Below are 22,387 nucleotides of genomic sequence, written 5' to 3'. Positions count from 1 at the left end.
ATCAGTGTAGTAAGATGCCACAGAGTCACTACTTGTCTTCTCTGTGTTACACTGTCTTCCCTGTGACCCCCCACACACCATGTGCACCAATCATGATACCCTCAATCCCTTTCGCCCTCCGTCCCCACCTGCCCTCCCACACCCCTCCACTTTGGTAACCGCTCATCCCTTCTTGGAGTCTGTGAGTCTGCTGCTGTTTTGTTCCTTCAGTTTTGCTTTGTTGTTATACTCCACAAATGAGTAAAATCATCTGATATTTGTCTTTCTCTGCCTGACTTATTTCACTGAGCATAATACCTTCTAGCTCCATCCATGTTGTTGCAAATGGTAGGATTTGTTTCTTTCTTATGGCTGAATAGTATTCCATTGTGTATATGCACCACCTCTCCTTTATCCATTTCATCTACTGATGGACACTTAGGTTGCTTCCATATCTTGGCTATTGTAAAAAGTGCTGTGATAAACATAGGGGTGCATATGTCTTTTTGAATCTGAGAAGTTGTTTTCTTTGGGTCAATTCCAAGGAGTGGAATTCCCGGGTTAAATGGTATTTCTATTTTTAGTTTTTTGAGGAACCTCCATATTGCTTTCCAGAATGGTTGACCTAGTTTACATTCCCACCAGCAGTGTAGGAGGGTTCCCCTTTCTCTGCATCCTTACCAGCATTTGTTGTTCCTAGTCTTTTTGATGGTGGCCATCCTAGTTGGTATGAGTTGATATCTCATTGTGGTTTTAACTTGCATTTGCTGGATAATTAGTTATGTGGAGCATCTTTTCATGTGCCTGTTTGCTGTCTGAATTTCTTCTTTGGAGATGTGTATATTCGTATCCTCCACCCATTTTTTAATCTGCTTATTTGATTTTTGGGTGTTGAGGCATGTGAGTTCTTTATATATTTGGGTGGTAACCCCTTGTTGGATATGTCATTTACAAATATATTCTCCCATACTGTAGGACGCCTTTTGGTTCTGCTGATGGTGTCCTTTGCTGTACAGAAGTTTTTAGTTTGAAGTACTCCCCATTTGTTCATTTTTGCTTTTGTTTCCCTTGTCCGAGGAGATGTGTTCAGGAAAAAGTTGCTCATGTTTATATTCAAGAGATTTTTACCTATGTTTTCTTCTAAGGGTTTTATGGTTTCATGACTTCAGGTCTTTGATCCATTTTGAGTTTACTTTGTGTATGGGGTTAGACAATAATCCAGTTTCATTCTCTTGCATGTAGCTGTCCAGTTTTGCCAACACCAGCTGTTGAAGAGGCTGTGATTTCCCTATTGTATGTCCATGGCTCCTTTATCATATATTAATTGACCATATGTGCTTGGGTTTATATCTGGGCTCTCTAGTCTGTTCCATTGGTCTGTCTGTTCTTGTGCCAGTACCAAATTGTCTTGATTACTGTGGCTTTGTAGTAGAGCTTGAAGTCGGGGAGCGAGATCCCCCCTGCTTTATTCTTCCTTCTCAGGATTGTTTTGGCTATTCAGGGTCTTTTCTGGTTCCATATGAATTTTAGAAATATTTTCTCCAGTTCATTGAAGAATGCTGTTGGTATTTTGATAGGGATTGCAGTGAATGGAAATTGCTTTAGGCAGGATGGCCATTTTGATGATATGTTAATATCTCTCATGAGTGTCTTGTAGTTTTCAAAGTATAGGTCTTTCAGCTCTGTGGTTAGGTTTATTCCTAGGTATTTTACTGTTTTTGATGCAATCATGAATGAAACTGTTTTCCTGATTTCTCTTTTAGTTCTTTGTTAGTATACAGGAATGAAACCAATTTCTGTATATCAATTTTGCATCCTGTAACATTGCTGAATTCAATTATTAGTTCTAATAGTTTTCTGGTAGATTTTTTAGGGTTTTCTATGTATGATATCACATCATTTACAAATAGTGACAATTCAACTTCTTAATTTACCGATTTGGATGCCTTTTATCTATTTGTGTTTTCTGATTGCTGTGACTAGGACCTCCAGTGCTATGTTGAATGAAAGTGGGGAGAGAGGCATCCTTGTCTTATTCCTGATCTTAGAGGAAAAACTTTCAGCTTCTCGCTGTTAAGTATGATGTTGGCTGTGGGTTTGTCATATATGGCCTTTATTATGTTGAAGTACTTGCCCTTATACCCATTCTGTTGAGAGCTTTTATGATGAATGGTTGTTGAATTCTGTCAAATGCTTCTTCAGCATCTGTGGAGATGATCATGTGATTTTTGTCCTTGTTTTTGTTGATGTTGTATATGATGTTGATGGATTTTTGAGTAGTGTACTATTCTTGCATCCCTGGAATAAAGCCCACTTGGTCATAGTGAATGATCTTTTTGGTATATTTTTTAATTCAGTTTGTTAGTATTTTATTGAGTATTTTTGCATCTGTGTTCATCAGGGATATTGGTCTGTAATTTTCTTATTTTTTGTAGTGTCTTTGGTTTTGCTATTAGAGTGATGCTGGCCTCATAGAATATGTTTGTAAGCATTCCCTTGTCTTCTACTTTTTGGAAAACTTTAAGGAAGGTGGGTATTAGCTCTTCTTTAAATGTCTGGTAGAATTTGCCTGTGAAACCATCTGGACCTGGACTTTCGTTTTTGGTAGTTTTTTGATTACCAATTCAATTTCATTGCTGGTAATTGGTCTGTTCAGATTTTCCCAGTGTTTTGTTTTCTACTTTGGATTGATATTTTCTTTTTGCATTAAAAATCAATGTCTGTTATTGAATCCTATTTAATCCAGCAAAAGATTATTTTGTAAATTAAGTAAGCCATAATGATTCTGTTTGGTCTACACCAGCCAGGTAATAACCAAGGATGCAAATTAAAGGACTGAGATGAAGCAATAGCTCTAGATGTCCATGCCTGGTAATTGCATACTTGGCAGAGACTTAGTCCTGGATCATTAACAGTATTAGAATACTGCTTTCATTTTCTGTAGTAGTTATATTTAGGCTGTTGAAATTAAGTTAATGTTGATGACTCTCAATGTTCAAAACCAGTGTAAATGAAAGTTAAGTTTCTATGTCTTGTATGCCCTCCCTACTCTTATTGTATCAGAAAAAAGCATGGCAAGACCACAAGCGGGAATGCAAATGCCTTAAAAGCTGCAAACCTAGATATCCTCCAGATTCCGTCCGACTTCTTGGCAGAGTTGTTTTCAAACTTGTGAGTATAAAACCTATTTTAATTTAACAGAAGCACTTGCTGTTGCATGTATTATTCATAGTTAAGGCTAAATTTAAGGTAGGAGGTGGATTATTGAAATACAAATTTATTTCAGGTCATTAAGAAATTCAGAGCAACTTTGTCATTATGTATTTCCTTAACCACTGGATATTAAAAGTTTAATCATTATTCTATTTTAGTCCGGATTTTTTTTTTACTTTATTAATATTGAAAAAATAGAGAACCCTGTTAGAGCAGTAATGCATCACTTCAGAATCACCCAAGGTACTAGTTCTCCATTCCCACCCCTGACGTACCAAATCAGAATCTAGTAGAAAGCAGTTTTGATAATAGTTACCCTACACTGAGCAGTCAACTTTCTCCAGGTCCTGTGTGTCCTGGCAACAGCCCTGTGAATCAGGTGATGTTTTTACTCCTTTGTTTCAGACTAGGAAATTGACTTCTTTTGACTCAAGGTGAAGGAACTTGCCCAAGACCTCCCCTTTGGTAACCACTAGTCCCTTCTTGGAGTCCATGAGTCTGCTGCTATTTTGTTCCTTCAGTTTTGCTTCATTGTTATACTCCACAAATGAGGGAAATCATTTGGTATTTGTCTTAGAAAATGTGTCTTTTAAATAGACTTTTATTTAAATTTCTGTAGATACTAACACATACTCATTTTTATATTGGGGCACTTGAAATTGTTTTTGGTGTTTTCCCCCTACACAGATGGAAGAAACACCCTCTGAATCGGAGAAACTTTACTCATTTTATGATCTAGAGTCAAGTAAGTGATTGTCTATCAGCACCAAAAAAAAAATAAATGCATATCATTTATTTGCTAGTAAATTGCTTTCTTTTTAACTTTATTTTTCTGTCTCTTTATTATGCAAGGCAAATCTAACAAAACATTTCATGTTTTTATATGTAACTGACACACAACTTGTTTAATTTATTCCAGGGTACCTTTGGCCAAAGAGGAGTTTGTAAAGCACCCTGAAGGTGTTCAGGTTAGGCAGCGAGGGGAGTGTAGCTCTTGTCCAGTTGGCAAAATAATTTTTTCTGCCGTTTCTCCTCCTTCTTTCCTTTCTTCCAGCTCTTAGTTTCTTTTTGATGTTGGGGGACAGTGGTGATGTGAACAGGGGTTTTCCAGGGAACATTAAAGTTCATTGGTCTTTTAGATAAAAAGTAGAAGGTAGAGATGACTTAGCCACTTCGATGGCAGTGGGAGCTGCTCTTTTGAACTCCCTGGCAGTGGCCAGCCTACTAGAGGTCACTGAAAGGCTTTCCAAATCTGAGTGGTAAGTAAATGTAGGGTTTATTTTTCTTCTCTATTGGCACAGATCCTCTTCTTTGAGGTTATAAATGACTTTAAACCAAAAGTAGCCAGAGCTCATTGAGTGAATTTGCTACACAGTTTAATATTTCTGGATGGAGACAAGTAAGAAGAAGATCCAGTACAGATTTATGGTTATGGGATCCTAAGTGTCAATGATAATAAATTATTATTTAAGAATTCATTGGGTTAATTGTCCTGTTGAACAAGTAATTTAAAGAAAATATGTAGACCTGACATGAGCAACAGAGTTATGCTACAGTTGTGCTTGATGTATCTTTTCAAGTTTTAATAGAGAACTAATTAGTCATTTTTTCTTTTATATTACTGCTAGGTAATTAACATCTCTCCCTGTGAGTTTTACCGTTAACATTAGCCCTGCTCAGTAGCAATGTCATACATGCTGCCTTAAGTGAAATGCTCTCAAACATTACTGATTGAACTGTATACTCTTAGCCTTAACACCCCTTTGTGGTAAAAAATTAAACTGAGATTTTTTAGGGGGTGGAAGCTTAGGGAACCTTCTCCTTCTGTTTGGGTTGAAGCAGCTCCATATATTGCTTATTGAACCTGGAAATAACTTGAAGTTGAGATTTCTTTGGATGAGTTACATTTTCTTCTTCCTGTACTTCTATATGACAAATTTCACTAATTTAAACTTAGCTGAGCTTTTCAGTTCTCACTTCCTTGGTTGTCTGCCTTTGAGATGGCACAGTTTACCAGTCAGTGATGACCTGGTTGGAGATGGTTTCATGGAAAAGTCTGCTTCAGTTCACTGACTTAACAAGCATCTATTATGGAACCTGTGTACAGGATGATGTAGAAAATCTGGTAACACATCTTAACTGATTTTGGTTTTAATGATTTTTTCATATGCACATCTGTTTATTTTGTTTTGATAGGTGTTTGAGCATATGTTGTAGATGACGTTTAGTAGAATTTAATTAATGTGTGTATCCTGATTTGCAGTTGTCAAAAAATAAAAAGATATGCATCTGCTTTCTGTCAGAATAGAATCTGAGACAGGAAATATTTGGTTTAACAGCTACTATTGAACACCTGAAAATTATCCATTAAAAGTTTACTGTGTGATTGTGCTATTTATTTTCTTTTTAAAAAGATATTAACAAACTTACTGAAGATAAGAAAGAGGGCCTCAGGCAACTTGTAATGACATTTCAACATTTCATGAAAGAAGAAATACAGGATGCCTCTCAGCTGCCACCATCTTTTAACATTTTTGAAGCCTTTGCAAAAGTAAGTATTAAGTTTGGTATCTTTGCTAATACCATAAATCAGCCCTTTACTCCTTTTTTTGTTGGTGATCCATAAAATCCAGGATTCTTTATGCTTTATATCGCTACCCCCTCTTAAATAGTAGAGAATAAGAAAAAGTATTGCTTATTGAAAAGGGTATTACTTTTTCTGTTTTACCAGTGTTCTTATTAGTGGCCCAAATATTTTCATTGTCAGCTCTCAGAGTGCACTCTTTTCTCAAAAGACAGCAGCATATTCTGTTATCTCACTAACGGATTGAAGTTTGTCATTGGATTCGTTAGCTTTCTGGTGGCATTTCAGCCATAGAGCCTGTCTTTGAAGTGAAGCATGTATTGGAATCCATTTCTTGATTAAATGATTTCTAAAGAATATGAAAATATAACTGTTTTTGATTAAGAAATAATTACCTAAAGTGTATTTAATGTTTCAAGTCATTAGAATCCTCCATTAGGGATAGAAAAATAGGTCTAGCTTAATATTTCATCTGTGGACTCTTGGTAGTGGCTACCCGAAGTGCTGTTTTTGGAAATAATTCTGAGGGTTGGCTTGGGCATAGGGAGAAAGGATGCCAAAGCTGATTCTTGACGTCTGGCCCGGGATGGGGATGAAGGGTCAGATGTGTTCCATTACTGCCCTGTGTTTGCTGTTCTTGTTCTCTCATATTGTGTGTTTGGTTTGTTTAAACATTGGTCACCTTTTAATAACAAGTAAAGTTGTACATTTGAGGGTGGTTTGTCACTTATTTTATATATTTTATAAGAGCACATCTGATGATGTATTTGTCCATTGAATATTTTTAGGTTGTGTTTTTGTGATCTACCTATTTTCTAAGAATTTAAATGTGATTAGTTTGATGGCTAGAGATTTAGTCTTATTTTTCCCATATGTATTTTTATTCCTTAAGGTTTTTTTTATGATTTCCTGGTAGTGTCATCTTAGCATTAAATTCTGGTTTGTCCGCAATTTAAAATGGATTTCAAAATGTAATGGTTACTTATAATACATCTGAGAACTTTATCCTATGCTTGTTTCATCTGCTTCTGAAAATTATAGCCTATGGTAGTACCCTGTGTGCAGTGCACCAAAGGCTCTTTTGGTGTTAAAACACTGTATGAAGTAGCACCTGCTGAACTATGACAATATGCCTTATGATGACTGTAACTTCATTCCCAGTGTTAAGTCTGCGGTTATTCTATGACAATAGCTTCTGTTGTTGAAAAATGTTCAAGTGCTAATTACTGGTGTTAATAGTATCATGAAAAGTATTTAAAAACACTTTCTATTGCTCAGTGTAAAATGTGAATTACTATCTTATTTCTCTTGTTTCTTTTTAAATAATTTCGATTCCATGCATCTTACAAGGAAATTCTCTCCCTCTTGCTAGGGGGAAATGTGTTATGATGATTAAGTGGAAACATTGCTAATAATATGCTCTCCTTCTCCTCACATACTTGTATTTGTTATTGCTACAAAAGTAGACCATATACATCCTTGAGATATTTTTGGACTAAGCTGCATGATTTCTGCCTTAAAATGTAGGTTAATAATCAGAGGAAAACGATATTAATCTATGGTTCCTGCAGTTCCTTGTGAAAGTTTTGTTAATATTTTATAATTGTAGTTACTTTTCTGCTTATAAATTCGTCCTTAAAGGAGATCAGTCTCCTCCTCCTCATCCTCTCCCACCCCCTTCTTCTTCACTGTCATTGCTCTTTTAAAGAATAGAATAGTCTAAGTTAAGCTAATCGTGTCCTACAAACTTCAGGGATGAGCTGCTGAGCTCATAGCACTGCACGTGTGTGAAGATGTCAGCCATGACGAATGCATTAGAAGTGGGGAGAGAACACGCAGAGAATTCCCTCCCCATCTACTGCCCTCTCCCTGTCTTAGGGGCATAGAATTCATCAAAGAGAAAAATGGGCTCCACAGAGCCTACTGCTTACAGGAGTTGCTTTGTCTGTGTGCAGACTGTCAGTAGTTCTGCGCTCATCTGCCTTTCTCAACCCAAGAAACTAACTTTTGAATCTATGCTTTGAAGAAAGCTGGCCTCAATAAGAAAAACCCTATTTTATATTTTTCTTTTGGTCCCACTCATTTATATTCATTCAGTTTCTGTGCAGGTACTAGATAGTTTAAGCTTACATTTTAACTCATCTCATTGTCATTTAAGGCATGAGGAATTTTGAGAGCTTTTCTAAATTTGCTGATATATTAATTTTTTTGACTTTTTGATTATGGACCTTTCCAGCAGACACAAAAGTAAAAATGATGAACATAATGAGCTCTCAGGTCTCTATCACTTCATTTCAATAATTTTCAAAATTGGTTCCCAGCTAATAATTTTAATACTTAGACTTCACATAGGTGCTTTCCCCCTTTATTTGGATCTCTGAACATTCCCTCTGACTAGTCTTTTGTTATCAAGCCTCTTGGGCACTTGTGAGATTGATTGTGAGAGAATGCACTTACAGAACTAACCAGATGTTTTTTTTTGTGTGTGGGCCTGCTGTGTACAAAGTACTCTTGATACAGAGTTGTAGAAGTATATGGTTAATTATAAATCTGAAAATTATCTGGCAAGGCAGAAAAGCTAGACTGAGTCAAAACTTTTATTTGGGGATATGTGTCTATTTATTTATTTATTTTGGTATCATTAATGTACAATTACTTGAACAACATTATGGTTACTAGACTCCCCCTATTATCAAGTCCCCACCACATACCCCATTTACAGTCACTGTCCATCAGCATAGTAAGATGCTATAGAATAATTACTTGTCTTCTCTGTGTTATACTGCCTTTCCCATGTTCCCCTCCCGCTACATTATGTGTGCTAATTATAATGCCCCCTTTTCCCCCTTATCCCTCCCTTCCCACCCAATCCCTTTCCCTTTGGTAACTGTTAGTCCATTCTTGGGTTCTGTGAGTCTGCTGCTGTTTTGTTCCTTCAGTTTTTGCTTTGTTCTTATACTCCACAGATGAGTGAAATCATTTGATACTTGTCTTTCTCTGCCTGGCTTCTTTCACTGAGCATAATACCCTCTAGCTCCATCCATGTTGTTGCAAATGGTAGGATTTGTTTTCTTCTTATAGCTGAATAGTATTCCATTGTATATATGTACCAACTGTTGCTTATCCATTTATCTACTGATGGACACTTAGGTTGCTTCCATTTCTTGGCTATTGTAAATAGTGCTGCGATAAACATAGGGGTGCATATGTCTTTTTGAAACTGGGCTTCTGCATTCTTAGGATCAATTCCTAGGAGTGGAATTCCTGGGTCAAATGGTATTTCTATTTTGAGTTTTTTGAGGAATGTCCCTACTACTTTCCACAATGGTTGAACTAATTTACATTCCCACCAGCAGTGTTGGAGGATTTTCCTTTCTCCACATCCTCCCCAACATTTGTTGTTGTTTGTCTTTTGGATGTTGGTCATCCTAACAGGTGTGAGATGATATCTCATTGTGGTTTTAATTTGCATTTCTCTGATGATTAGCGATGTGGAGCATCTTATCATGTGCCTGTTGACCATCTGAATTTCTTCTTTGGAGAAGTGTCTGTTGAGATCCTGTGCCCATTTTTTAATTGGCTTATTTGCTTTTTGTTTGTTGAGGTGTGTGGGCTCTTTATATAATTTGGATGTTAACTCCTTATTGGATATGTCATTAATGAATATATTCTCCCATACTGTAGGATGCCTTTTTGTTTTACTGATTGTGTCGTTTGGTGTAGAGAAGCTTTTTAGTTTGATATAGTCCCACTTGTTCATTTTTCTTTTGTTTCCCTTGCCCAGGGAGATATGTTCATGAAGAAGTAGCTCATGTTTATGTCCAAGAGATTTTTGCCTATGTTTTTTTCTAAGGGTTTTCTGGTTTCATGACTTACATTCAGGTCTTTGATCCATTTTGAGTTTACTTTTGTGTATGGAGTTAGACAATAATCTAGTTTCATTCTCTTACATGTAGCTGACCAGTTTTGCCAACACCAGCTGTTGAAAAGGCTCCCATTGCATATCCATGGCTCCTTTATCATATATTAATTTGCCATATATGTGTGGGTTTCTATATGGGGCTTCTATTCTGTTCCATTGATGTATGGGTCTGTTCTTGTGCCAGTTCCAAATTGTCTTGCTTACTGTGGCTTTGTAGTAGAGCTTGAAGTCAGGGAACGTAATTCCCCCTAGTTTGTTCTTCCTTCTCAGGATTGCTTTGGCTATTCAGGGTTTTTTCTGGTTCCATATGAATTTTAGAACTATTTATTGTAATTCATTGAAGAATGCTCTTGGTATTTTGATAGGGATTGCATTGAATCTGTAGATTACTTTAGGCAGGATGGTCATTTTGACAACATTAATTCTTCCTATTCATGAGCAGAGGACGTGTTTCCATTTATTAGTTTCTTCTTTAATTTCCCTCATGAGTGTCTTATAATTTTGAGAGTATAAGACTTTCACCTCCTTGGTTAGGTTTATTTCTTGGTATTTTATTCTTCTTGATGCAATTGTGAATGGAATTGTTTTCCTGATTTCTCTTTCTGCTAGATCATCGTTAGTGTATAGGAATGCAACAGATTCTGTGTATTAATTTTGTATCCTGCAACTTTGCTGAATTCAGATATTAGATCTAGTAGTTTTAGAGTGGATTCTGTAAGTTTTTTTATGTACAATATCATGTCATCTGCAAAGAGGACAGTGTAACTTCTTCCTTGCCAATCTGGATGCCTTTTATTTCTTTGTGTTGTCTGATTGCCATGGCTAGGACCTCCAGTACTATGTTGACTATAAGTGGGGAGAGTGGGCATCCTTGTCTTGTTCCCGATCTTAAAGGAAAAGCTCTCAGCTTCTCACTGTTATGTATAATGTTGGCTGTGGGTTTGTTTTATATGGCCTTTATTACGTTGAGGTACTTGCCCTCCGTACCCTTTTGTTGAGAGTTTTTATCATAAATGGATGTTGAATTTTGTTGAATGGTTTTTCAGCAACTGTGTAGATGATCATGTGGATTTTGTCCTTCTTTTTGTTGATATAGTGAATGATGTTGATGTATTTTTGAATAGTGTACCATCCTTGCATCCCTGGGATGAATCCTACTTGTTTATGATGGCCGATCTTTTTGATGTATTTTTGAATTTGGTTTGCTAATATTCTGTTGAGTATTTTTGCATCTATGTTCATCTGGGATATTGGTCTGTAATCTTCTTTTTTTGTGGTGTCTTTGCCTGGTTTTGGTATTAGAGTGATGTTGGCCTCGTAGAATGAGCTTGGGAGTACTCCCTCCTCTTCTGCTTTTTTGAAGACTTTAAGGAGGATGTGTATTAGGTCTTCACTAAATTTTTGTTAAAATTCAGCAGTGAAACCATCTGGTCCAGGAATTTTGTTCTTAGGTAGGTTTTTGATTACTGATTCAATTTCTTTGCTGGTAATTGGTCTATTCAGATTTTCTGTTTCTTCCTGGGTCACCCTTGGAAGGTTGTATTTTTCTAGGAAGTTGTCCATTTCTTCTTGGTTATCCAGTTTGTTAGCATATAATTTTTCATAGTATTCTCTCATTATTCTTATATTTTTGTGGTGTCTGTGGTGATTTTTCCTTTCTCATTTCTGATTCTGTTTATGTGTGTAGGGTCTCTTTTTTTCTTGATCAGTCTAGCTAGGGGTTTATATATTTTGTTTATTTTCTTGATGAACCAGCTCCTGCTTTCATTGATTCTTCCTATTGTTTTAGTCTTCTCAATTTTATTTATTTCTGCTTTAACCTTTATTATGTCCCTTATTCTACTGACTTTGGGCCTCATTTATTCTTCCTTTTCTAGTTTCATTAATTGTGAGTTTAGACTGTTCATATGGGATTGTTCTTCTTTCCTGAGGTAGGCCTGTATTGTAATATATTTCCCTCTTAGCACGGCCTTTGCTGCATCCCATGGATTTTGCTGTGTTGAATTATTGTCATTTGTCTCCATATATTGCTTGATCTCTGTTTTTATTTGTTCATTGATCCATTGAGTATTTAGGAGCATGTTATTAAGCCTCCATTTGTTTGTGGGCTTTTTCATTTTCTTTGTGTCATTTATTTCTAGTTTCATACCTTTGTGATCTGAGAAGCTGGTTTGTAGAATTTCAGTCTTTTTTATTTACTGAGGCTCTTTTTATGGCCTAGTATATGATATATTCTTGAAAATGTTCCATGTGCACTTGAGAAGATTGTGTATCCTATTATTTTTGGATGGAGTGTTCTGTAGGTGTCTGTTGGGTCCACCTGTTCTAATATGTTGTTCAGTGCCTCTGTCTCTTTACTTATTTTCTGTCTGGTTGATCTGTCCTTTGGAGTGAGTAGTATGTTGAAATCTCCTAAAATTAATGCATTGCATTCTATTTCCCTCTTTAATTCTGTTAGTATTTGTTTCACATATGTAGGTGATACTGTGTTCTGTGCATAGATATTTATAATAGTTATATCCTCTTGTTGGACTGACCCCTTTATCATTATTTAATGTCCTTCTTTGTCTCTTGTTACTTTCTTTGTTTTGAATTCTATTTTGTCTGATACAAGTACTGCAATTCCTGCCTTTTTATCTCTATTAGTTGCATGAAATATCTTTTCCCATCCCTTTACTTTCAGTCTATGTATGTCTTTGGGTTTTAAGTGAGTCTCTTGTAGGCATCATATAGACAGGTTTTGGGTTTTTTAGTCCATTCAGGGACTGTGTGTCTTTTGATTGGTGCATTCATACCATTTATATTTAGGGTGATTATTGATAGGTATGTACTTATTGCCATTGCAGGCTTTGGATTCATGGTTACCAAAGGTTCAAGTGTAATTCCCTTAATATCTAACAGTCTAACTTAACTCACTTTGTATGCTATTGCAAACACAACCTAAGGGTACTTTTTTCTTTTTTTTTCCCTTCTTTTTCTTCCTCCTTCATTCTTTGTATGTTATGAATCATATTCTGTACTCTTTACCTATCCCTTGGGTGGCATCTGTTTAGCCTTAGGAATACTTCTATCTACAGGAGTCCCTCCAAAATGCACTGTAGAGGTGGTTTGTGGGAAGTAAATTCCCTCAGCTTTTGCTTATCTGAAAATTGTTTAATCCCTCCTTCAAATTTAAATGATAACCTTGCCAGGTTAAGTATTCTTGGTTCAAGGCTCTTCTGCTGCATTGAATTAAATATAACATGCCACTCCCTTCTGGCCTGTAAGGTATCTGTTGATAAATGTGATGATAGCCTGACGGGTTTTCCTTTGTATGTGATGTTTTTTCTCTCTCTGGCTGCTTTTACAAGTCTGACGTTATCCTTGATCTTTGCCATTTTAATTATTATGTCTTGCAGTTGTCTTCCTTGGGTCCCTTGTGTTGGGAGATCTGTGCACCTCTGTGGCCTGAGATACTATCTCCTTCCCCAGAATAGGGCAGTTTTCAGCAATTATCTCCTCAATGACACTTTCTATCCCTTTTTCTCTCTCTTCTTCTTCTGGTACCTCTATAATGCAAATATTGTTCCCTTTGGATTGGTCACACAGTTCTGTCAATATTCTTTCATTCTTAGAGATTCTTTTTTCTCTCTGTGCCTTAGCTTCTTTGTATTCCTCTTCTCTAATTTCTATTCCATTTACTGTCTCTTCTACTACATCTAATCTGCTTTTACATCCCTCCATTGTATGTTTCTTTTCAGATATGGAATTTCTTAATGATTGAATCTCCATCTTAAATTCATTTCTGAGTTCTTCAATATTTTTCTGTATCTCCATAAGCATGTTTATGATTTTATTTTGAACTCTCTTTCTTGAAGATTGGTGAGTTCAGTTTCATTTGGTCCTTTTTCTGGGGTTTATAAGATTTTGGTCTGAACCAGGTTCTTTTGACATTTCGTATTTCTATGTGGTGTACTGTAGTGCCTAGGAGCTCCAGTTTCTGGAGTTGATCAGCCCCTAGAATGAGGTTGGAGGTCATAGGGGAGCATGCTGGTGCCTGGGGGGAAGAAAGACCTGTTTCCTGCTTCCCGTCTGCTGTGCCTGTGTCAGAGCCAGTGGGCTGAACATACTGGTGTAAGCCTCTGTGCTTTGCATCTCTAGCTTTTATAGGCGTGGCCTCCCTCTGGCTGGCCTGATGCCAGCACAGTGACTGTCGGTTTGCAAGCCTGTGCTGTCAGGCCAGGAGGAAGTGGCTCAGCAGGCTGCATGTCACAGTGGGAGGCCTCAGAGCTGAGTAGGCAGCCAGGGGGATGGAGGACCTGAAGCTCCTGAAAGTTCCCAATCTTCTGGGCCCAGCACACCCAGAGAACCTTGTCCCCCTATCCCTTCTCCCGCGCAGCAAGCTCCATGCAAATCCTGGTCCTTCAGCAGCCCTCTCGCCCCTTGGAAGCCTCTCAGATTGCCTGCCTTTGCTTTGTCTCAGAGTGGCTGAATGTGGATCCCTGTCCTCCAGAAATGGCCACAATCCCAGTATCTCAAGCACTCCACCTGTCCCAGCTCCCCAACCTCCAGAGCACCACACAATGTAAGTTTCTGCTTGCAAAGCAGATCTCCAGAGCTAGGTGTTCAGCAGTCCCAGGCTTCCACCCTCTCCCTGCTCCATTTCTCTTCCTCCTGCTGGTGAGCTGGGGTGGGGGAAGGGCCCGTGTCCTGCCAGATTAAGGCTTTCATACATTACCCTGTTTTGTGAGGTCTGCTCTGTTTGTGAGGTCTGTATGCAGTCTGATTCAGCCTTCTTTCTTGTTGCTGTTTTAGGGTTAGTTGTATTAACTCTATTTTCATTACTATTTGCAGTTTTGAGAGTTTTCTGTCTCACCTCTCATGCCACCATCCTGAATCCCTGTATGTGTACGTTTATTAAACATACACTTGCCTGGAAAGTAAAAGGGTCACTGGAGGATAAGAATATTCTTCTGTCATGAAAACATGTCTCATTCACTGCTGAGCTGATGGCTTTTTCTAATAGGAGACCATGATTAATTCATAAGAAGTTGGCAGTTTATATCTTGAATGCTCTGGGTTTTTCTGTTGGAAAATAGTGTGCATCTCCTATTGGACTGTTCTCAGCACTGAATGTGCTTCTGTTGCTTCCAAGTTGGTTTTACTTGGAAAACTTGTCCCCTACTCCAAGACATTATTGTATAGTCATTTTTTTGGTCATCTTTCCAAGTGTTCCTCTTTCTCCTCCACTTCTTTAGACCAGTATTAGTCTCCTAGCCTCCACAGCCACATAAACAGACACACACATAGTAATCAGCAGTTGGGGTTTAGTTTGTAGAACCTCGTTGTATAAATATATCCTGTCCACTTAAGAATTTGTTGCTGGCTATAAAAATTAAGTAGCATTAGATAGAGGGAGGAGAAATTTTTCTAGGGTAGGGTATTAGGAGTTCACATAGGTATTAGAAATGAATGACACTGATTTCAGAAGATGTGGTGGTATTGGAAACAGATATGGACAATGGTCTTCACATGCTGGTAGGGAGTGTGGGTGTGCTGACTCCCTGTAACCTGTGAGCTGGAGAAAAATAAATTGAGCACCCCTGGGGAAGATTTGAAAAGGTAGTTCTTACCTATGGAATACATATTTCAGTTATATTTAGTTACCAGAGTAGGAGTTTGCATTATTGCTTGGTGCTTACAATGTTTGTTTTGCATTAAGTGGTATTAGAAAATTAGTGAGGGAAATAGTATCCCCAGAGGTTTTGTGGAGGGGGCAGCAGAGTGACGATCTGGATGGTTGGGGAAACTGGAGTGATTTGTGGGAAGCTTTATTTACATAGCAGTTTGTTTTTTAAAAATTTAGATTGTATGTTACTTGGGCTTTGTGGCCGAATGGAAATAAAGTGCGAGGCATGAGGAGAGTGACAGTTGTCATGGCAGTGATGATGGCTGAAGGGCGGGGCATTAGCTGGAGGTACTTGGTCGTGAGAACACAGGGCACATGCCATTATTTATATGTTCATGAAAAATTGAGGTCAAATTCAGGTTGTTCAGAGAAGATGCATGTCTCTACCTGTGCAGTGGCCCCCTCCTTCTCACCTCACACCTCTCTTCCTCTCACTTGAATCAGAAAATAAAATTTTGGGTTAGGTTTCAAAATGGATTTATCTTGGCATGACAACTGCTGTGGTCAATCTGCTGATTGAGTTCTAAACCTTTGCTACAAATAGAGAACAATGTTTATACTACTAGTAATAAGTACCAACTTTATAAGGTGAGAAGATTACAGAGAGAGGACAAATTTAAATGGGATGCTGGATACTATGATGGTTAAGTTGTCTTCTCAGACAGTAAATGAAGTTCTCTCAACCTCAGTTTCCTCGTCTGTTAACGGGGATGATAGTACTCTCGACATCACAGAGAAAAGTGAGGATTAGCTCTATAGTACAGAGAGTGTCTGACACATATTACTGATTTCTACTACTGCTGCCCCGACCCCCCAGCTTCATTAGTATTTGAATATGAAGCCCCTGTGGTTTTGTCTCCCTGTCTCACAGAGCCAGGAGTGCAGCCCGCGGCTGGTAGTAAACCAGGCTCTTAGGTGGTTGCTCTTGGTTGTGCAGGAGCTGGTGTCTCTTGGGGTGCTGAGAATCACCTGTTGTGCTGAGGAGAAATTTTAAAAACAGGAAACAGTACCTTTCCTTCAGGAACTGGCTTGGTTTCAGCCCATAGCCAATGTGGACAGAAATCATTTACTTTTTTGTGCATTCACAGCAGCTCCATGATTTCAGAGGAGTTCCTTGGGATTTCACCAAGGAAACATACAAATAAGCTTTTTATGTGATCAATGAAATGTCTGTCCCATGTACATCTTAAAAGGAAGGTAAATGACAGAAGTTCAGTAGTTGCCATGTTGAAATTCACCGAAATGGCATGGAATATATGGTATTTCTCTATTCCATCCCTTGAAGTGTATATTGATTATTATTGGTAATGGTTATTACTAGCCTAAACTCAGTGTCAGTAGACCCTGTTTTAAGTTTATTTTCTGTGCAGAGAATAGACTATTAGAGATTATTGTATAGGGTTCTAGAAAAATATACTTACTTTTCTGGACTTATAACTTCCTTTTCTAAAAATGTATTTGGTAGACTGATTAGAAATGTGACAAGATCTGAACAATAAAATAGAAATAAACTAGTTTCATAAAACATTTCAAACCTCAGATTGGAAGCAACAAGAATAAAAATGACCTTCCTAACCACAAAACATATGTCATAACTAGTGTTTCCAGAGCTCTGCAAAGTACTTTTTAACTTTATAGTATTGTACAGTCTGCTACAAAATTTTTTGTTTAGAAATTCCACATATGTTTGAGGAGATATTCCCTTTCTTTTCTTTTCAAATACAATAATAATTCTCCCAGCAGCATGTTATTTTTATTCTTTAGGGCACACATGTGACCTCCAGAGCTTGCCTTCCTAAACTCTTAATTTTTAATTCCATTAGTGGCAGCTAGTTTCATAACAATGCTGTGACTGTATAGATTTGAAAGACTGTAAATATTTTTTAAGAGGTGTTTTTTTGTACTATGATACTTAAATTTTATATTCTGTTTCTTTCTGAGTAAATTCCTTCTTATTGTGGGAGAATTCTTTTTTTATTGGAAAAGCAGTAGAGAATGTGTTAAAACAAGAGTCTTGCTAATTCTTAATATGAAAAGATAATTTAATATTTTTGATTGAAATATGTTAGAAATAGGACACAGGAAAACAGTAATGATATTATATTCAAGATTATATCCTTGTATTTAGGCTGGTATGCGACTTTAGACTGAGAGTGTTAATAATTTATGTAATGTTCTGCCTTAACTTCATAATTTTAGTAATAAAAATCAGCACAGAGGAAAAATTACTAAATAATGCTTTTTTTGGTCCTTTTTGTTTGCTAAAGAATGGTGTCAGTAAAAAGCAAGAACAGAGTTGTTCATGACATATTCAGGTTTTAATCTTAAATTTTCAGTCATGCTAGACCTGTCATTCTGGATATACTGGTGCTTTATGACTTCAGTGTCGCTGGTAGGCTAAGTGGTGGGAAGAATGTTACCTCTCTTGTTTTGAAAGGTCAGGAGTGTATGTGTGTTTGCCACTTGAGTGTTTCAAGTTCATATGGAGCCAAAATTTAGAGCCTTTTTGTTGATCTCAGTTGGGTTTCACTACTGTAGCATGTTATAAAGTAGTAAAGAAAGCAATCTTTTGAATTAATAAAGTGATGAATTATCTAATTACAAAGTTGATGTGAAATGGCAGTATGATAACTTTGACTGCATTACTAAATGATCCCAGTGACTGATCAGATGTGCCTGGGTTCCATTAAGGAAAAATATGCCATTAAATATTTAATACTAAAAGCGAGCAGACACACCAGGGTTGCTAACCTCTGATCACCGGGGTGCATGGATCTATATGTTTGGAGGTAGCTGCTAGATGAGACATCTCTCTCATCTGCTCAGAACAGCTCCTGGAAGACTTAGTTATTGGGGTTGTACTCCTCTGGTTGTAAGTGAAGCAGGCAAACAGCCAAGATACTTAACTGCCTGTAGATCCTGGCATTTTAATTATAAGATGCTGATGCATGTATGATTTATATGTTTATTTCTTTATTATTATAGATTGAATCTCTGCACAGATTCAAGATACAATTATTCTCAAAAATGTTCTTCCAAGTAAAGTGATATTTGTAGGGCACTTGGGCTTTCAAAACAAAACAAGTCATTGTGTTTGTGTGTGTTTCATGTTTTTCCTTTTTAGCCATTCACTTACTATTTCTCTTCATTTACGTGTAAATAACCTATAATTAGTTGGTGTATGCTTATTATAGTTAAAGACCAGATGCTAGGTAACTTCTGAAGTTGGGAAGGATAATTAGTAAATTCTTAATCAGCATTTTTATTTATGCTTGTGTTGGTCAAGGTTAATTGCTTATGTAAGGCTACTGCTGTAATTCAAGCTTTGATGGATAAATGTGTTTGCCAAGCCTCGTTGCCATATCTATTTGAGTGTATAACTTGCCATTAATTTAGATGGGGGCAATATTTTTTAACTGACAATATGTCGTTGTGAAATGACAGAGGTTGCTTTCATTGCTTTGGCCTTCTCTTTAGTGGCAAAAACCTCTACTGAGGACTATGGCTCCCTACTAGAGTGACTTTTTCAGAGTCAGGAATTACATTTTGTTTATTTTGAATCCCTGGCAGTCAGCATGGTAGGCTCTAGGTGTTTAATTTTGACTGAATGAAGGCATGCATGAAAAATGTCTCCTTTCAGTTTTATATAGCTTGCTTTGTTAATGTATTTAAAAATTAATATCTTACTATAAATATACAAGGCAAGGTAAAAAGAAATCCTTACTATTATGGTAAAATTCAAGAAATTCAGTAAGTTAGCTGATATGTCAGAATCACAGAGGCAGTCATTATTCTAAATTCTTCAGGAAATAATGAATCATTATATTAATTGTTCTGGAATTCAGCAAACCATTTCTGTAAAAGCACACATAGTAAATATGGTTCTGCAGGCCAAGAGGTAAAAGTGAATTATTACTGCACCATGGCAATTTGTAGTACCTGATGAGAGCTTCTTACTGTGTCTGACAAACTCAACTCTGCCTTTATAGCCCCAAGGCTTCCAGGGCACAATGTATGTGAGTGGGCTTGGTTGTGTTCCAATGAAACTTTGTTAATAGACACTGAACATTCATATTCATATAATTTTCATTTATTCTCAAGTATTCTCCCCACCCCCCCACCCACCCACAGCCATTTAAAAATACAAGAAAATATTCTTAGCTTACAGGCTGTGCAAATACAGATTTGGCCCATGGACCACTCTTTGCCAATAATCTTTGTGGATTTTTCTTTGCAAGCTGGAAGATTTTTTGCTAATGGTAGGAAACAGAATGTATGCTATTATAAAATTATCCAATTAAAAGAATAGGATAGGATTTTATCTGTTAAGCTCTATAGTTTTACACTGCTGATCAGATCTGAAAGCACATTATATATGCAATAATTGGTTTTTGAGTTGTTTGTTTTTTTTACTCCAAGAAGATTTAAATCAATGATGTAAAAAAGGTTTCAGTCCAGTTATATAGCAGAAGAGATGCACTATTTCACTAAGGAATAGAAATAAAATTGTTCAATAGAAGAAACTATACTCTTTAAATTACTGTCTTATATACTTAAACTGTTATTCTTAGTTTTTTGTTTAACTACAGCCTTGTAGTTATTTTACCTTGAAATAAAATGTAGAGGTATGAGTAGAAATGTTTTCTGGTAGAAATTTTCTAGTAGAAATATTTTCAAGTAGGAATTTTTGGCCATATAACTCAAATTCAGAAAGGTTTTATTGTATTCTTCAGGTTTTTTCTTAGATTATGAATATTGTCCTTAGACTTTGCATTGTAGTTTGACTATTTTTATTAAGAATGAGAAGAGCCCTCATGAGAGAAAAAATGCCAAATATGTTTTAGGGGACTCATATTAATACTAGTAAAACTTGTGATAAACTGCTCTGTTAAATTTTATAACTGACAGAAACAGAGTGATATTTTATGACATAAATTAGACATTGCTATTTGATGTGGAAAATAGGTGACCTGGTGTATCATAAAGATAGCAGCTGAATTTGGGGATGGCTTCTCCAAGCTGTACTAACTCAGGTGTCCTGACCAAGAGAGGCACAAGCCTCATTACAATCTGCAAGGGTCAATTTTCATTAAAATTTTTATTTTCAGCACTTCCTGTTATATGCTTCAAGAGCCCTGCTCAGATAAGTCTTCATTTATGAAACATGATGAAGGAAGGACAGAAGCCCTGTCGCACTGGGCAAGACAGTTTGGCTCAGTATCTTGAAGCGCTTTATCACCGAGTGGTCTTATGATATTCAGGCTGCTCTGGCTTGGCTCGGACCTGCCTGTCCTTGGGAGAGTTTCACCCCCTATTAGAATCACGTGTCAGAAGCTGTCCCTATGAGCCTAAAGCAAGGCTAGATGATACGTGAAGTGCTCTTTGAGATTGTGCTATTCATAGTATTTCATGTCAGGCTGTGTAGTATATCATCCCCCATCTTCTCTGTCCAAGTCCTGCTTATTCCAAAAGTTTCACCTGAAATCTTTGGTGAAATCCATCTGACTAGGATTGATCCTTTCCTGTCATGAAATCAGCAACCCCTGGTATTTTTAATGCCAACCATCTGGCAACTGTGAGGATTCTCTATTTTTAGTAGTCAGATGTCTTCATTTTCTGTGTTCCCATTTAGATTGTAAACTTTGTGAGAACAGGAGTCATGTTACCCAATTCCTTCCTCAGCACAGTGGAACTTATACTATTTTAGGGCTGAACAGATCACTGAAACCACCTAGTTCTGTAGCTTCCTTGCTCCCTATTCTCTCCCTCTCCCCGTGAATCTGCTGTGACTCAGAGAAGGGTGAGCAGTCACCGAGTGTCATGGCGAGTGCTGAGTTAGGTCTTCTGAGCTCAGTCTACTGCTCTCCTGCTAGTTGATGCCCAAGTGCTCAAACGCTACCTTCTAAGCTGGTGTGACAGTGTGATACAGGGAACAGAATTTATACCATTACAAACAACTTTTCAGCAATGTCTATTCTTTATATGTTTTTTTTCTGGCTTTATTGATATGTAATTGACATGTAACATTGTAAAGTTCAAGGTGTTAGTTTGATACACTTGTATATTATATTGCAAAATGATTCTGCCTATAGGGTTAGCTAACATCTCCATCACATCGCATAATTACCCTTTCTTTTTTTGTGTGTTAGGATCACATAAGATCTATTAATGTAGCAACTTTCAAGTATATAATAGAGTATTATTAGCTATAAAACCATGCTGTCCAATAAATCCCCAGAATGTATTCATCTTATAGTTAGAAGTATGTGCCTTTTGAGCAACATCTTGTTCATTTCCTCTACTCACCTCTGTTCCTTATATTGAAGGTTATCTGTATAAAGTAAGAAAATTAACAGTAAGTTACACCATAGGATTAGATTACTCTTACAGCATTTGAAACTAGATTAGATTGTCTCTGTAATGACGAGTTTCAGTCTCAGAGATCCTGCATGGCAGTGTTTAAATGATTGTGGCTTTCCAAACTAGCTGGATCCCTTCCATTCAGATAACTCATAAACAGAACTGCTGCACTATATATTTAAAGTATGTGGGTTTGTCTTGGATTCTTTATTTTTTGTCCTATAATTGACCAGAAACCAAGGGAGATTAGACACTGGTCTTTGTCTTACATCGCTAGATCAAGGGACAATTGAGGGATTTATCACAAGCTTCCCAGGGCTGTACTACCCCCATTTTATTTTTAAATATTTTTTCCCTCTACAACGTACTTTAACAAATGTAATCACATTTGTCTCCTACAAGAGCCTTCTGAGTTATTATTGTTATTATTCCTTTTGCAGATTGGGAAATACTCAAGGTCACACTATTTTTAAATAAAGGATCCCGAGCTTTAACTTGGCTATCTTTACTTCAGGTTTTCCCCTATTCCTCCATACTATAGTCTGGATTATATTAGTTCAGAGATAGAGCTCTAATTATGAACTGTTACAAGCTGTGGGGCAGAATCCGGAGTGAGAGAAATGAGAATATTTGATCAGATTTGTATCACTGATGCTCAAGC

General features: G+C 37.0%; 1 protein-coding gene across 5 annotated transcripts in view; it reads left to right on the top strand.

Moving 5' to 3' along the window:
* SMYD3 (SET and MYND domain containing 3) overlaps nt 1–22,387 on the top strand; it is a 780,323-nt gene that overhangs the window by 225,609 nt on the left and 532,327 nt on the right. For 2 of the 5 annotated variants that reach the window (XM_073216721.1, XM_037013701.2), the window contains 3 exons: nt 3,043–3,150; nt 3,880–3,937; nt 5,607–5,743. The exons of 2 other annotated variants lie outside the window; for them this stretch is intronic. In XM_073216721.1, coding sequence (XP_073072822.1) covers nt 3,043–3,150; nt 3,880–3,937; nt 5,607–5,743 — 303 coding nt within the window. Of the gene's footprint in view, nt 1–3,042; nt 3,151–3,879; nt 3,938–3,959; nt 4,452–5,606; nt 5,744–22,387 lie in introns of those variants that run through there. One more of the 5 variants, XM_073216723.1, reaches the window with a different exon arrangement.

Source organism: Manis javanica, chromosome 11 (assembly GCF_040802235.1).
Source record: "Manis javanica isolate MJ-LG chromosome 11, MJ_LKY, whole genome shotgun sequence".
NCBI lineage: Eukaryota > Metazoa > Chordata > Mammalia > Pholidota > Manidae > Manis > Manis javanica.
The sequence above is the reverse complement of the archived record's forward strand: the minus strand, read 5'-3'. Positions and strand labels throughout refer to the sequence as shown.